Raw genomic sequence first — 12,611 nt, forward strand, 5'->3', positions numbered from 1 at the left:
AGACGTCCGATTAACGTTTCTAACTTTGTCTATAAGGTATTAGCGTTTTTACACTTACTGCGGACGCCCGCGAAATGAAAAAAAAAAAAAAAAAAAACGTGACATGCCCTCTAGCGCGTCGCGATCGCAGCGCTCCTAAACATTTCTCGTACAAACGAACATAGCACCTAGCAGGGCGTGCTGCCATTTAAAAGGCGACAGGGCAGTGACGCGCAGGCGTTGGCTGCGAGATTTACGCCAACGATGTGCTTCCCTCGCGGCGGTTCGCGATAGCGATAAGCAGACGCAGCTGACCCGGCTATAGTTGCTATGTTTGTTTGTGCGCGGAACGGTTGGGAGCACTGCAATCACGGCGCGCAGGCGGACATGTCACGTATGGTATGGTATGGCAAAACTTTATTGAAGTCCTGCAGATCGCGAGTCTTCACGAAGCGGGCCGCTTCCACGTGGGAACCGCGAGGCCGAGCTTCTCTGCCGCATCGTGGGCCTGCTGGTCAGCCCAATGTTGGTCAGCCAGAAGAGGGCTGTGGTGTGTGTATATATACTGTATTTCGCGGGCGCCTGCAGTAAGCGAAAAACACTAATGGGTAATATATAGAAAGCAGGAAACTTTTTAATCGGACGTTTTGCAAAGCGCTCTACCACTTTCTCATTGGAATTGTTTGCCTAACTTCGTTGCTTCAGAAGTTTGTTCTTTAATCTTGACTAATTACCTAATTAAGGGAAATACAAAAAATAGCGTGACACACTACATACAAAGGTGAGCAACATGCATGCAAGTTAATTTACTAATCCCTCAATTGCAAAGGTCGAGGGTTAGATTTCCACCCGATGTCGTGGGTTTGAGTGCCTTATTAGCTTAATTACGTCCTAACTTCGCCTTATTTATATATAGTGGTGGGTCCGACCCACAGCAAAGGTCTAGGGTTGGAGTGCCGTAACTGTCTTAACTGTGCCTGAATTAACGTCGCCTTCATTAACACCAAATGTCATGGGTTCGACTCCTACGAATGATCGCGGTTCGACTCCCACCAAAGCTTGGCGGTTCGTAGCTTTTGTACCTTTCGTGTCGTCGACGCGTTTTCGCTGAAGGTCGACCGACTGACGAATGAGACAAGGCTTTCGGCGTAATAAGTTCGAATAACCGTAAGATGTCTCTAGCGCATTGTTTCGTTGGCAGTTCATGGGGAAAAGTCTGATGCGTTGCGAAAAACTGCAATTTTCTCATTCAAATACGCAAAATGTAAATTTCTCACTTTAATCAAATTCGGACAAGGGTTAAGCACTCTCGCGAGTCAAACTTCTCACGACTGCAGTGGCCATTTCGCGACGTCAACGAATGCGCTCGGCTTAAAGGAATGTCGTGACGTCGCGTACACCTTTCGCAGGCGCCTACAACGGAGCATATTTTGCCTTATACTGCTGTAGTGTGCACAATATGCAAAGTACCGGTGGGTTCCTGTCGGACATGCTTTCGAGTCTCCTTTCAATAGTTACGTGCTCGACAGCGGGGTTGAACCAGGGTCCCTACGCACAAGAACCCGATGCTCTACCCATCCCACCATCGTCGCTCCCAGACGCCACGCGACACTCCAACGCCTTCGCGGTCGGCCCAGGCCGTAACGGAACCGGTGTACGTTTGCTTGCCGGAGTACATCAGTCATGCCATCGCCTCGTTACTGTTGTCGCTCTCACACACACAGACACTTGGCATCGCTTTGCACAACTCCAAACGATGCTATAGATAGCCAGCAACCCGCTAAATGCTTGTCTTGACATCGATTTCATGCTAAGGAATTTTGGACATTGGTCCTGCCATCTGTCGAACTTCACCACACTGCACTAGCGTAACTCAGTGGGCAGCATTTACAAAAAAGAAAAAAAGAAACGTTCGACAGACGAACGGGACAATGTCCAAACTTCCTGGGCGTGCCAGACCGCGTGCAATCACCAATATTTCCGTCCTCCCCCGTCGGTACACGGCCGTTGTGGCCAGGAATCACGATCGACCTCGTGCGCTAAGCACAGCAGAACGCCGGCGCCATGGGTTCCACCGAGTGAGCAGCAGACAGACCACGAAGGTGGCGTTCAACCAGGGTTTTATTTAAATAAAAAGGGAGGGACGGGGTGAGGCGAAAAAAACGACTAGGAAAAAAAAAAGAACGAAACTGGGGTTGGTTTGTGTGTGTGTTAAAGCCTGTGCCGGGCTCTGCGTACCCAGACTGGGCAGGGTGGGTGGGTGCCAGTTCGCAGGCGCTATTGCAGGTCCCCGTCGTATCGGGTGCCGCCTAATAAAAAAAAAAATTCTACAGAAGGAGGGCGGGTCAGGCGCCTATACATGTATAGTATGTATATTATAAAAACGAAGCTTGTGTGTACAAAAAGCACCTAGAAGGGGGGTTCGTGCGGGCGGATGGGCAAGGGAGCGGACGCCCCCCGCTCTCCCACATCGGAGGCGGCAGCGGAGGCGGCTCTGAGGTATTCGCTGGCAGGTCTCTCGTCCGAGGGGGTTTCGCTGTCGACGAGACTAGAAAACCTATTTACACACACGCATACACGCACACACGCACACGAAACACAAAACACACGCAACGTGCCTGCGGTCACGCTAAGGCCTCGCTTAACTCTCGCGGGCGCGGAAAACCCGGAGGAGTAGAATGTACATTGCATCGCGCATTAACATATGCGCTCTAGTTATCTCTCTCTCAAGCACACACGCGAGTGTGTGTATACCTTTCATAATAGTATATATATATATTTATAATATATATATTTTTATATATAATATGTATAATATAATAGACCTATCTCTTGCGCGTGGTTTCAACAGTTCTTTGGCTTCGTTGCTAACAATGCCAGGCGCGCGCGAGGAATGTCGCTGAGATCCGGTGGAATGTGTGCGCCTCCCGGGCATAGAGTGTTTGTGGTTGTGTGAGTTCTCTTGAAGGGATCAATAAGTTACACGTTCAGGGAGTTAATAAATTAACGCTGTACAAGGTGCTCCCCTCGCATCAGGGAAGGTGGTGCGTCGGTGGGCCGGAAACCCTCAGCTGGGAAACGCTGGGGCCATCGCGACCAAGGCAGTCAGCAGAGTACAGGCAGCAGAGGTGGCCGTCCTGCGTTAGGAGAACGGAAGGTGGCGCTGTAAACGCCGCCGCGGGCCCACGCAGCGGTTAGTAGAGCATGCGACAGAGAGCGGGGTTATTACCGGAGCGAACTAAAGCCCGCATTGCTCACCAAGAGCTCGGGGACCTGCGAGGGGGGAGAAGGGGTTAGAGAGGCGGCAAACTTGCACCAGCGGCATGCAAGGTTAGCGAGACACGGCGGTCACGCAGCAGCATCGCTCCCTAGGCGGAAGGCCTGCAAGCTCGGGGCCGTGACGTCAGACCAGGGCAATCTATCCGAGAGAGCCGCGACGGTGATCGTGTTAGCCTGTACTGCCCAAGCAGACCGCTGGACTGAGAAACGACCCCGTGCTTCCAAGACTCGGGTACCTAGGAGTCACGCAAGCCCTATGCGGCGAACCACACCAGGGCGAGGAGGACACTCGAGTTCTGCCGTTCCCAGCTCCACGACGTACAACTGCGTGCGATTAAAGGGTTAGCGCAAGCGCCACCTATGGGTCAGGCGTTGTTTCCAGCACGAACAAGCATGATTTTTTTTTTTTTTTTTGTGATGACAAACAGCCGTTCCCACGACGGGGTCGCATAGCTTCACCGCAATGTCGCGCAAGCACTGTAGTACGTCATATCAGCGGCGTGCTGTACATGCGTGTATAGGCTCGCTCGCACGTAAGACGCATTGCAGGAAGCAGCTGTTGGCAAACGGTTAATGCCGTCAGGGAGCGCCATGCGAGTCCTCCTCCGCGCCCCGGAGGGCCCCGGCGCAGCGCGAGGCTCACCGCGCACTTGCAGCTGGCGCAGGGGTCGAGCGGAACCAGCTCGCCGGCGCGGTACGTGCGGCCCATGTGGGTGCACCCGCGGTGGCCGCTGGAGTTGGCGGCGCCGGCGCACTCCTCGTGGTCCTCGTCGTCGCAGCGCGGGCAGCACTCGCCCGGCCGCAGCGAGTGGGCGGCGCAGCGCAGGGGCGGGCACTCGACGGGCCAGCAGTCCAGCTCCCCGCGCAGGCACTCGCACTGCTGGCAGTTGTGCAGCCACCGCTGGCCGCTGGCCAGCCGCACGCCGGGCTCGTCGGGGTGCTCGCACGAGCCGGCCCGGTCGCACTCGGGGCAGCAGCGCAGGTCCACCCGGGGCGAGTCGCAGCTGCACGGCACGCGGTCGCAGCGCGCCACGCCCGCGCGACAGACGCACCGCGTGCAGGGGTCCGGCCCCGGCCAGCGCTCGCCGTCGGTGCGCTCGACGCCACGGTGGTCGCACTTGAGCGAGCAGCTCGAGTTGTCGGCGCACACGCACGCGAAGGAGCCGCGCTCGTTGACGCACGTGGCCGTGCTGTGGCACGTGTGCGTGGCCAGGGCGCACTCGTCCACGTCCTCGCACGACCCGTCGGCGGCGGTGGGCGCGTAGCCCTCGCGACACTCGCAGTAGAACCAGCCGGGCATGTTCACGCACCGCGAGCGCTCCTCGTCGCACCCGTGGACGCCCTCGGCGCACTCGTCCAGGTCCCGCTCGCAGCGGGCGCCCGCGAAACCGCGCCGGCACGCGCACGTCTCCGGGGCGGCGCAGCGGCCGCCGTTGAGGCAGCCGCGCGAGCACACGGGCGCGCACTGACGCCGGCCGTCGCCCCGGTAGCCCGCGGGGCACCGGCACTCGTAGCTGCCCGGCGTGTTGATGCACCGCGCCAGCCGGTGGCAGCCGTGCTGTCCCGACGCGCACTCGTCCACCTCGGCGCAGCTGAAGGCGTCGACGCGCGAGAAGCCCGGCAGGCAGTCGCAGCGGTAGCTGCCCGGGGTGTTGGCGCAGCGCGTGCTGGACGCCTGGCAGTGGTGACCGTCGAAGCCGCCTTCCTTCAGGCACTCGTCGACGTCCTCGCAGACGCGGCCGCTGCCGGCGTAGCCCGATCGGCACTGGCAAGCGTACTTGGTCTGCAGGCTGACGCACGAAGCGTGCCGGTCGCAGTCGTGGCCCCGGGCGCAGTAGTCGACGCCCGGGCAGAACTTGCAACACTCGCCGGGCACGCTGAAACGCTGCGACTCGGGGCACGTGAGCGCCGGGCACGTCTTCTGGTCGATGCGACGGCACGTCATCTGGCCGTCCTGCGCAGTGGACGCGGAATATCGTTAGGCAGCGCAACGGCGGCACAAGGCACGGTCACTTCTCCGCCAAGTGCAAATCGTCTACGTCCGCGTGGCTGAACGCCTTACCCTACGGGCGTACGTTTAACATCCTACTCGGTCAGCCTCAACAACGGATACTTTTCCTTTACAAGGCATATTCAGAGTAGCAGGAAACCTCGCTTGTCGGGAAAATGCGCATAACTGACGCAACCAATCGCCCACGCCTTTTCTGTATTTTGAGATTTGCGCAGACTCCGTGCACTGTTGGAGTGAGCAGGGCGTGCCTACAATATAGAAGAACGGTATATACTCACACTGCAGTTGCACTGGGCGCACTGTAGCGTAACTTGTTCCCCGTGCTCGTAGATGACCTGCTTCAGCAAACATTTCTCTGCAAGGGAAGGAAATCGGCAGTCAGCGACCTCCGCCTTACACGACGCCGTGCCTGCCACTCACTGAGGCAAGTGGGGCAGCACCCGCCGGGCTGGAGCACGGGGTGCTTGCAGAGCGGCGCGGGGCACTCGATCGGGTGGCACTCGACCTTGCCCCGCGTGCACGTGCAAATATCACAGTCCTGCTTCCACACCGCGCCGTCGGGCCGCACGGTGTCGTTGACGCGGCAGTTGCGCTGACACTCGCACTCCTCCACCGAGGCGATCCTCTGCTCAGCCTCGGCTAGCTGGCGCCACACATGCGAGGGAGAACAAAACGAGCCCTCTTCACGGGGAGCGTGGAAGAAGGGAGCGCCACGGAAGTGAAGCCAGTAATGGTCGGCCCAACACGTGATCATGTCGCTGTAAGGTTTGTGTTTTTCCACCGCCGCACTCAGCGCACGCTCTTCGGAAAAGACAACGGGCGCGACAGTATAACGAGCGAGGTGCGCGACCGGGCTAGCCAGTCCACTGCAACAGACAGCGCAGCAGCAGACGGACGGGCATCGGAGCTTCTGTTCGTTCCTTCTGTCAGTCTGCTGGCGCGCTGTCTTTTTTACAACAGCACAGCATGCAGCGGTCGCACGCTGCAACGAAGACGATACATGTGTACGTTGCAACAAGCGACCCCGATTGCACGCGCATATCGAGAGTATGTGCACAGAGCGGTCCCCTTCCCAAATACAGGGTAGCCGACAGGTGATATGTTTTCTAGTCAACCCCTCCATGTCTGTTTTTATCTCGCTACCTGTGCCTGTGATGATTCCGATCCGGTCTCTTTCCAGCTTTTTTTTTTTTTTTTTCACCGATACCCTAAACGTTTCTCGATCTAAATGCTCTAAACTCCTATCCTGGACTTGCGCTAGAGCAGAGCGCCACATCTGTCAACAGAAGCAATTACAACAGTCCGGTTTGTTAAGCGTAGAATCCGCAGTTAAGCGTGGACGGCACGTGTCACCTTTCTCTCGTCCGGCAGCAGCAGCAACGACAATGTACATGGAAGAGGTCGCAAGTTCTTTTTTTTTCTGTCCGCGAGCGCTCGCAACAGACGACCAAAGCAGCACGACAGCTGCGCGGCCAGATGCGGTTCCACATCTCTGAACAGTCAACCATGCGTGGATCTCGCGCAGGGAACACTATATATGGACGGCACATTTCACAGAAAGTGAGCGGAGCCTGCGTGAAGACTGCGAGGCGGCCCAGCACTTTTGAAATCTGCCGATGCCACCGCGAAATGTAACGGTTCAGTACAGCTGGCGCAAGAAGGGCAGGGAGCATGCCTGGGAGTAAGGTATGACATGCACTTTACGCTTCGCTCAGATATTACTATTATTGTTGTTGCTGCAGTCAAACGGGCAGGACCCGAAATATCCTTCGCTATATGGATCATTTCGCTATGAAGGTCGCTTCCTTTAGGGTACATTACATCGCAAAATAAGAACGCTGAAACAAATCAAACTTTATGCTGACCACGCTGAGAAGTTTGGAATCCGATAAAGCATTCTGAAACGATAATCAGCTATAGCAGGCTTTGTTATAATGCCTTGGTCTAATGGTAGCAACACCGTCTCTGGCAGAAGAATTACCCCAACGTGCATATAAATACGGTGGTCTTGCTGTGTGTCAGAGCAGTCTTACGAGGGCATTCTTGCGCTTCTGGGCTCGCGTCGTTTTCTCCACGTTTTGCAACCAGTCGTGGACGAAATGCGCCGTCCAACTGGACTTTCACGGTAAATTAAAATTAAATTATGGGTTTCATGTGCCAAAATCCCGATCTGATTATGACGCACGCGGTATAGTGGGAGACTGCAGATCTATTTCTTGCCCGATTCTCTAACGTGCAGGTAAGTCTACGTACACGAGGTTTTTTTTTTTTTTGCATTTCGCCCCCATCGAAATGCGGCCGCCGCGGCCGAGACCGAACCCGCGACCTCGAGATCAGAAGCACGACGCCACAGCATCCAGGCTACCGCGGTAGGTGACTTGCACGTTGCCAGCACAGTTACAACAGATCCCGCGCGGGACTTTCTAGCATAACTTTATAGTGGCGCTCACAATACGTGTACAGGTATAACGTAAAAACATGGCCAGGTCTCGTTGCACCCTTCGTTGTACACGTCATTTCGTAACAAAAACATTCCTCGTAACGACGTTCGGCTGTATTATGCGTAAACGCGAAAAAAACATTTCAGGGCAGGCTGGCAACTGCCTGCCCGGGAGCTGCATAGACCCGCCTGCCTTGAAGTGAGGGAGCCACAACACGAACGAGAGGGAGGGAAAGGATCGGAAGAGGGGAGCAGAAGCACACGCACTACACTCGAGGCGTGCCCCACTCACCCGCTGCGTGAGCTTGCTGACGTATCCCTCGAGGCGCTCGACGGCCTCGCGGAGCTCCTGGAACTGGCCGCAGGTGGGGCACTGGGCGTCGAGCTGCGGGCACTGCAGCAGCACGGCCTGCGGCTGCGCCACGATGCGCACGTCCTGCAGCTCACCGCGGAAGTGGAAGTGGTGCGCGTTGCGCTGGCCCAGCCACAGCTGCCACGGCTTGCCCTCGTCCGCGACCGTCTTGGGCGGCTGCCGCAGCAGGCGCGAGTAGACGCGGCTGCAGTCCACGAACAGCTGCACGCTGCGTTCGGAGACGGGGGAGAGCGCTGTTGGCCTCGACCGGCCGCCCCGTCGGCGAGCGCAGTAATCACCTCGGCTCGAAAAAACTAACAGTCCGTGCTGCGCAGGAATCTGCGACTGACCACCCTGGAACGTGTGCCAAGTGTCCGGCCACCATGTCTACGTCGGGCATTCATCACCTTTGGGGCTGTGCCCTGGTGCTCAGGATGATAGGAACGCGCGATGCTCAGGGAGAAGAAACCAAGGCATCACGTTCCGGAGAACTCGTTAGATAACCGACAACCAATTCGCGAACTCATCGCCACAGTACCTGCATCACGCAGGTCTGCATGCGGCTACTTGATGCCGCTTTTTTACGGCGAAACTGTATACGCGAACACTGTTTAACTGCGCGAACAAACGAACCACAAAGACAGCGAGGGACAAGGACGGGCGCCCGTCCTTGTCCCTCGCTGTCTTTGTGGTTCGTTTGTTCGCGCAGTTAAACAATGTTCGCTAATATCTACCAACTCGCCCAACAACAAGTTCTTCGAAACTGTATACCTCTACCTCCCCCCCCCCCCCCCTCCTGCATTTGTTGTGTCCGTCGGCAAAAATGTGGGCCGACCAGCGGCGGAGGTGGAGCAAGCTTCAAACATTCCGCTTCTGATAATAGTAATAAGTAAATGTAATGAATAATAATAAATGAATTAAGTAAATAAATATGCATGCTTTCAAGTCGATGCGTATACTGTAATCGTTTGTGAACAGCCCATGGAGTCACGAGCAGAAAACATTGACATATACGCAAAGGATAATATGTATGTACAACCATACACACTTGACTCGCAAGTGGACAATGCCAACGACAGTGGGGATGTCTGCCATACAAACGAAAGATGGAATTTTGATATCCAGTGTACATAAATATATATCTAGACACACACAAGTGTCATATCGAGAAGTTCGTGACCAGGCACTCTGCATGGTTAGCCGTGGTGAAATTACCGGTGATCATCGGAGACTTGAATGTGGACCTTTCAAAACCAGACAAGATATCGTTCACTCAGTTTGTGCTAGGAGAGTTTGGTTTTAAGTGCCACACCAATCCTAGTCACTTAACTACTCAACAACGGTCGTGTATAGATTTAACTTTGGCCAAAATTCTCTCTAAGGTTGTAACCGAACTGATCAGTGTATATCACAGTAATCACAAAGCTATCGTCACTACCATTACCAAATGATGAAAATAAATACTGTGCCCTTGCTTAACCCTGTGTTAGGAGGCAACGGATCAGTTGACATACAGCACACGTGCGCAACACACGCATGCTGGGCAATATAATGTGCTATTGAGAAATCAAGCTTTATGCGGACGATGGAAATAAAGGAAGCAATTCCCTTGCATTTGAGGCTGACATGAAAGGTATAAGGGCCCGACAACGATTGCCAACCTGAACTCCCTACACATATTCCGACAATAAATTACATTACTCAAAGAATTCTTGACCTTGATTACCTTTATCTACAGACAACCGCATTGTGCATCAGAGTGTTACATGCGTTCTGTGCTTTGCCTACTATGACAGCATTGTCTCGTGGAAATCTTGAGAATTGCGTGTACTATTTGGACTTCAGGGTCCTCACATGCAATACTAAATGTTCCTCCAAAAGTAGTTCAGGAATTATTTATTCATGGTCTTAACGACCCAAAGCAACAGCAACAAAGGACGAAGTTATCGGAACGGTAAAAAAGCGTAATTACTGTCACAAGCGATATCGGGCACCTCAACCGCGGCGTGTGAGGTGGGGGGGTGGGGGGGGGGGGGTTGAGGAGAGATTCCGCAGTTACAGCCCCTTGCGCCCGTACAGTTCAGGTGTGGTCAGTCCACGCTCACTGCGGAAAATGTAATATAACGCAAGCACATGAGTACCTGACAGAAATACTTGGATACCTAAAGGAAGCACATGGGCAGCGAACATTAGTACCTGGGTACCTAGCTGAAGTGCCTGGACACCTAACATTTAAGGGTATTAAGAGTATCTACAGCAGTCAGCATAACGGAAGTACCTAACAGAAGTTCCTGCTTACCTAACAGTTACACACATAACGGAAGTACCTAATGGAAGCACGTGGATACACAACAGAAGCACCCAGCTGAATACCTAAGAGAATCATTTGGGTATCATCTGGGTGCCTAACAGGGGACACCCAGCCGTTTCCCGCACGGCGGGAGCATAGCACATACCTGGGCCCGCTGATGGCGACGGCGACCTGGTGCCAGGCCCCGTCGGCCAGCCGGTAGGGGAACGTCTCGACCACCTGGCGGCCCCCGCCGGCCACGTAGTGGAGGCGCAGCTCGTCTCGGCGACCGCTGCTCTGCAGCTCGACGAAGCCGCCGCCGTCGCGGCACAGCGACAGCACGGTGCCTACGTTGCGCGGCTCCTGGCGCACGGCGGCCATGAGGGTGACGTCCGAGGAGAGCAGCAGGTGCGCCGCGTGCCGGGCCGCTTCGGCGGGCAGCGCCACCTGCCTCGTCCTGGACGCGGAGAGGCGCACGGCGGGGCTCCAGCGGTGCATGCCCCTGGCTGGCTCCAGGCCCGCGTAGCTGCCGTTGCCCAGCGCCTCGATCAGGTCCAACTCGGGGCCAAGTGCCGCCGCCGCCGCCGCCGCCGCTGCGCGCACAAGGAGACACCCGCGTTCCGCTTGCGTCAAGAATCGCGCCCACAAGGAACACGCCTCTCTGCCGGACGTGCAAGCGTTACCCAATAACGCTAAACCACAGACGACATGCACAGCCGCCGTCAGAATGAAGACACATCTACAGCGGTTTAACAAACACGGACTGTGAGCTGCGACTTTGGAAAGCTTTGGAACGAATTAAGGCGCATTCTAGCAAGCATATTCAAGGCACCCCAGCCACAAATGCCCAGCAACTTCTGCGGGAGACGGGAAACGCGCTGAATATGTGTTCGGGTTAAGTATAAAATTAATCATTCTGGCGCTTTACGAGCCAAAGTCACGATACGATTACGAGGCACGCCGTAGTGAGGGACCCTGGAATAATTTCGACCACCTGGGGATCTTTAACGTGCACCGAATGCATGCGGCATGCACGGGTAGGGTTAAGTGTGGTGGTGGTAATAGACACTGTCGCGCGGAGATTTCTTGCGATGAGGATGTATAGGTACCGCTTGCCGTTTTGTTGCTAATAATTCAGTCGAGGGCAAAGCCGGTCAATGGCCCATATGTAGAGTCAGTGCGGACGGGTAAAATGTATGCGTTAAACGCGAACTCCAACGAAACCTCGCAAGCGTGCCATCATCCATTCGGCGAGAATCGCACTCATGCCAAACCCGTTATCCTCGCCACATGTCCCAGCCAATCGGCTCTTTATTTAACCGACAATTATGAAAAGCGGCTGAAGTAGCCGTGAAGCTATCGATCAAAATAACGCAATGGTTGTTAGCCTTGCGAATTTGCCACAATTTCGTGACGCCTAGTATGTGTCTTTCTTTTAAACAAACTAAGGTTTCATTAGAGTTGGCGTTTAACGTATACATTTTTCTCCACTCTGTTCTCGCACTTAGGACTCCTGTCACCAGTCTCAGCGTACGACGCGAATCGGACCCAGCGTCAATTGCAGCTGAGGATTCCTCCGACTTGTCAGCCAACAGTAGAAATGTGGGAAACGGAGTGCTGATATAAGTGTTATCTGAATCACCAATGCGCCGATATGGAGAACGTATACAGTTATAGAAAGTAGCGTTAAGCGCAAGATTTATGAATGAATGTGACTTCATACTACTCGGCTTTAATTCCGCAATTGGGACACTTGCTACAATGCGATTAATTACAAATGTAATTGGTGAAATTGTATTTAATACCACTCCGCAATTTGTCTTGCAAGCACCCCGTGCTCGCATTGCAAGCAGTGTCCACCTCTTCAAATAATCCGGCTGTCATATCTGCTACAAGAAACATTCAGTTAAGCCTGTATTTCTATTAAAACCGAGAAACCAGTGTGTGCGTGTGTGTGCGTGCGTGCGTGCGCGTGTGTCGCTCGCAAACGCACGAAACGAGAGCGGTGCTTTCAGCACTGTGCTATCTTACCGCAAGAATATTACGTTTCTGTGAAGCAACTAACTATCTGGTGCAAAAAGTTTCATTACGAAAGTTAAATTGATTGATTGATTGATTCATTGATTCATTCATTCATTCATTATACCTCAAACGTCCCTGGCCGGGACATTACATGAGGGGTGCAAGTTGCATTTAAAGGTACATGTAAAGGTACACCAACGAGCCGAGCGACCATATTGTGCGCAAACATCTGGTCCTT

General features: G+C 54.4%; 1 protein-coding gene across 4 annotated transcripts in view; it reads right to left on the reverse strand.

Moving 5' to 3' along the window:
- Positions 1 to 2,082: 2,082 nt before the first annotated feature.
- The window catches only part of LOC126545130 (protein kinase C-binding protein NELL2-like), a 102,590-nt gene continuing 92,061 nt past the window's right edge, over positions 2,083 to 12,611 (reverse strand). For 3 of the 4 annotated variants that reach the window (XM_050192857.2, XM_050192854.2, XM_050192855.3), the window contains 7 exons: positions 10,518 to 10,944; positions 8,002 to 8,290; positions 5,690 to 5,912; positions 5,548 to 5,624; positions 3,902 to 5,212; positions 3,209 to 3,252; positions 2,083 to 3,116 (listed from right to left, as the gene is read on the reverse strand). In XM_050192857.2, coding sequence (XP_050048814.1) covers positions 3,047 to 3,116; positions 3,209 to 3,252; positions 3,902 to 5,212; positions 5,548 to 5,624; positions 5,690 to 5,912; positions 8,002 to 8,290; positions 10,518 to 10,944 — 2,441 coding nt within the window. In that variant the 3' untranslated portion in view covers positions 2,083 to 3,046. The remainder of the gene's footprint in view (positions 3,117 to 3,208; positions 3,253 to 3,901; positions 5,213 to 5,547; positions 5,625 to 5,689; positions 5,913 to 8,001; positions 8,291 to 10,517; positions 10,945 to 12,611) is intronic. The other variant, XM_050192856.2, reaches the window with a different exon arrangement.

The sequence above is a fragment of the Dermacentor andersoni genome, chromosome 10, assembly GCF_023375885.2.
Source record: "Dermacentor andersoni chromosome 10, qqDerAnde1_hic_scaffold, whole genome shotgun sequence".
Lineage (NCBI taxonomy): Eukaryota > Metazoa > Arthropoda > Arachnida > Ixodida > Ixodidae > Dermacentor > Dermacentor andersoni.